Source organism: Cryptomeria japonica, chromosome 3, assembly GCF_030272615.1.
Source record: "Cryptomeria japonica chromosome 3, Sugi_1.0, whole genome shotgun sequence".
Classification (NCBI taxonomy): Eukaryota; Viridiplantae; Streptophyta; class Pinopsida; order Cupressales; family Cupressaceae; genus Cryptomeria; species Cryptomeria japonica.
The window spans coordinates 147,195,711-147,199,380 of NC_081407.1; the positions used below are offsets into that span (position 1 = coordinate 147,195,711).

The 3,670-nt window shown below is 32.4% G+C and overlaps 1 protein-coding gene across 1 annotated transcript; it reads left to right on the plus strand.

Moving 5' to 3' along the window:
• The first annotated feature begins 1,012 nt into the window (after positions 1 to 1,012).
• LOC131060307 (protein LURP-one-related 15) lies at positions 1,013 to 3,163 on the plus strand. The gene is made up of 3 exons (XM_057993486.2): positions 1,013 to 1,392; positions 2,201 to 2,422; positions 2,792 to 3,163. Exons 1-3 carry the CDS (start codon positions 1,069 to 1,071, stop codon positions 2,930 to 2,932), a joined length of 687 nt encoding a protein of 228 aa, XP_057849469.2. The 5' UTR covers positions 1,013 to 1,068; the 3' UTR covers positions 2,933 to 3,163.
• The last annotated feature ends 507 nt before the right edge of the window (positions 3,164 to 3,670 follow it).

Sequence of the window (3,670 nt, forward strand, 5' to 3'; positions counted from 1 at the left end):
AATTTTAGGTATCCAAGATGAGAGAACAAGCTTGTTAAGTTGAAACCTTTTCAACTAAGAGCCAATGACTACTTAGGGATATCTATTCCATAAAATTTGCCCAAGGCATGATCTCAACCCCATCCCTTATAATGCTAGAACCTTGCACTCAAAAAAACTTGATCCCTATCTGACTCATTCATAACCATTCAACTTGACCAATAAACCAAAGACCCATTGACAACTTCCTTATTCATAAATGACTATATAAAACATATCAAAGTAACCATCTAAGTTTTATACACAACTACCATTACATATAATATCAATTATAAATAATACTAACAAAAAATATCTATATCTATATATATAATTGTAATTTCTTTAAGTTCGAAGGTGAGGTTAAAAACTGTGGTGTCTCTTCATTAAGGGTCTAGTTTCAGGCCAGTCTTAAACCACACACTAAGCAACATATTAAATCTATAGAATGTTAATCAATTCTAAGTGTTTCGCACTTTTAAACCTAGAAATCAAAACTTAATGTATGAGATTTAAACCGTTGCTAGTTTCACAATCATGTAGTCAAAAGTTCGGTCTGGTTGTCATGGCGACCACAGCTTTCGATGTACCAAAAGTGCATTTATGCTCTACACGAGAAAAAGCTTAATTGATATATTAGTCTTCCTAGTTGCGTAATGAACATTGATTCGAGATATTCTCCCATGATTTTCCTGCAACTTTATGGAAACCCATCACTACCCAAAATAAAGAATCATAGCTGTAGTTATTCATGGCACATCTGTAATATGAATGATGGCTTTAAAAAAGAGTTTAGTTGTCATTGAAAAAGTTTGACGAAAGATTCTACACAGGCGCCCCCAAACTAAATAATCGTAGACATAAAAGATATACAGCTCGTTTGTTCTCATTCGATTCTTTCCTTCAGCATTCGATATTGTACAAAACATTAAAAAAGAAAAGTTCCACTCAGCACACAGGATTACAGCAATCGATATATAATGTTCTTTGGGTAACTGAAAGGCAAAATGATTTAGAACTTTACTAAATCTGAGTTAGGGTGGGCTGAAAATGTCTTGCAATATGTTTTGGAGTAAAAGAGAGAAAGGCAATGCGAACAAAGAGTCATTGGAAGGGCTGCTTCCGAAGTCAGAAGAGCTCGACTTTAAAACGGGAACTTTACCAGTGGTGAGCTCGCACTTCTGTACACGCAATTATTCACATGTTTTTACTGTGCAAAAAATGCGAAATCGAAGTTGCAGTGGAGGAGATATAATCATAAATGACTCCGATTCATTCCCATTTGCCAGAGCAGACGCCCGCCAATGCCGACTGCAAGAAAAACGACTGCTTCGCAACGCCTCTGGGAAACCCCTCCTCACTCTCAAGCGGAAGGTACCCATTATCTGTTTTCTTAGTTTTTCCTTCTCTTTTTGTTATGGTCAAACTACATTCACAGGATTAGATTTTCAGAGTCCATTTTTTTTAATATTTGATTGGTCGGTAGAATATTTATGTTTGTCTTTTGTTTTGTTTTGAATTGTTTAGTTGGTTCATTTTAAATTGATAAATTAAAGTTAGAGTGTGTTGTTTAATTCTGTAAAGATATTTATATTATTCATAAAAATGTTTAGATATTTGATGCAAGATTATTAATCTTAGATTGAAATTTCTTTCACTCAGAATCAAGTTTTGAGAAATATCTATTCTGCTTCTCACTACTATTTCTGAATTCGATTGAGTGTCTTTTTGCATAGTTTCCAATCACATTCCATAATCCATTATAAGAATGTTAGAAAGCTCAAAGATAGAAATGAATTTTTTTATTGATAATGCACAATTCAATCTGATGTTTGTGTTCATCTTTTTATAATCATAATCCAAAATCCATTATCATCAAAAAATTTGCTTAATATTTTCTTCTTTAAAATATTAGAATATAATTCAAACTTTACTAAATTAGTATGAGATATTTCTAAATTTGACTGCATGAACTTTTTTTAATGAACATTTCTTATCAGATTGAATGATCTATCATGAAAAAATACAAATGATTTCATCTAATACATTAAACAAATCGAAAACCATCTCATACTAATATCTATTGAAAAACATACATCTACAACTAAATTGTCACACAATTTTCTTCAAAGGTTTGAAAAATCCATATCATATTGATTTATGTGGGTACGTGGTTTTGAAGCTCCTGAGCATCAACAATGAGTGGGAAGTATATCGTGGAGAGACGACTGATCCCGCAAAGTTATTGTTGAGGGCGAGGGCGTCTTATTCACTGGAGCGCAAAACTGCAGTGAAAGTTTACATGGCCTACAATAACGATGATGAACAGTGGAATTTCATAGTGAAAGGGGACTATATAGAACGGGAGTCTGTTTTCTATTATGGAGCCCGGACCATCGCAGAGGTAATACTAGTTTTCATCCTCCAATTCGCTTGATCCACCATTTTTCTAAGATCCTTCTTAGTAACTCTAAAAATTAATGTCATTAGATCTTTACAATTTGTCATTTTCGCTTTTGAATTCTATTGTCTGAATTTTTTTTAATTTTTATCATGGATCTATTCTTTATGTTCTCCAAGATGATAGGTCATATATATGACCAGGAAGAAATGCAAAAATATTATCCTTCCAAATCAAATAAACCTTACAAGTCTTCAACGTATTCTTATACCTATAAAATCCTCATTCATTAGATTGAAATTTTTAGCCTGACCCATAAGATAAATCAACTGTTTGGTTTTACTGTAATTGTAACTGGTGTTCTGAATGCAGCTGAGTCGTAAGCGGGGACCAGACAATGAAATGCTGGGAAGAGATACTTTTCAGATCACAGTAGAGCCTGGTGTGGACTATGTGTTTATCATGGCGTTGGTAGTAATTCTGGACGAAGTTAACAGAAAATTTACAGAGTGATTCGAACTTTCCTATAATGGCATATATTTTATAAATGATTGATGTGTACTGTGGGGGAAGATCGAATAATCTCATTTTGTGTGAAAACATTTTTATTTCATGGATGTCTTGCCAACTTGATGATAAGATTCCATTTTCCTCATTGAAAATCTTGAATGTTTCTTGCATCAGTCATTTTCACGCTTTGGAAAAAAATTTATTTTGGAAAAAGAAACCATAATTGTCCTCAGACATGCACCCCTCGAGACAAAGTGGATTTTTAATATGTATTTTTATTGCTGTGTTCATTATTACTCAAGACTAAGTGTAATGTTGGGGTCACTTCTAAAGTTAAAAAATTGGTATTATAATCATATTGTATTAATTGTTTAAATTCTTTTAAAATTAAAATGATTAGTGATAATAAAGGGAAAGTAGTTTTTTGTTTAGATTTGTGAGATATGATTTTGATTTACATACTGAATAAGTGTTTAATAAAGTCAAGTTATTTTGTTATTTGATTGTTTCACATCTTTCACATCAAAATCTTTCATGTTGGAAATTGTGTGGATAAAATATTTTTAAAAATAATTATATTCAAAAGGAAAAATGAAGATAGAGATATTGAGATTATGGATGCCTAAAGAAAAGGGACACAAGGCATAGGATTGATGGTGTGCGTATGGATGCACTAGCATATGGTATAAATGTCCATCGATGGAGTAGATGGATTTTGTGACATTTTTTGGGTAGAAATAA

Bases quoted from the DNA above. Each gene is read 5' to 3' on its own strand.
- LOC131060307 (XM_057993486.2), top strand. From the start codon at position 1,069: ATGTCTTGCAATATGTTTTGGAGTAAAAGAGAGAAAGGCAATGCGAAC. The intron at 1,393-2,200 runs GTACCCATTATC...GTGGTTTTGAAG, and splicing joins TCCTCACTCTCAAGCGGAAG to CTCCTGAGCATCAACAATGA. The intron at 2,423-2,791 runs GTAATACTAGTT...TTCTGAATGCAG, and splicing joins GAGCCCGGACCATCGCAGAG to CTGAGTCGTAAGCGGGGACC.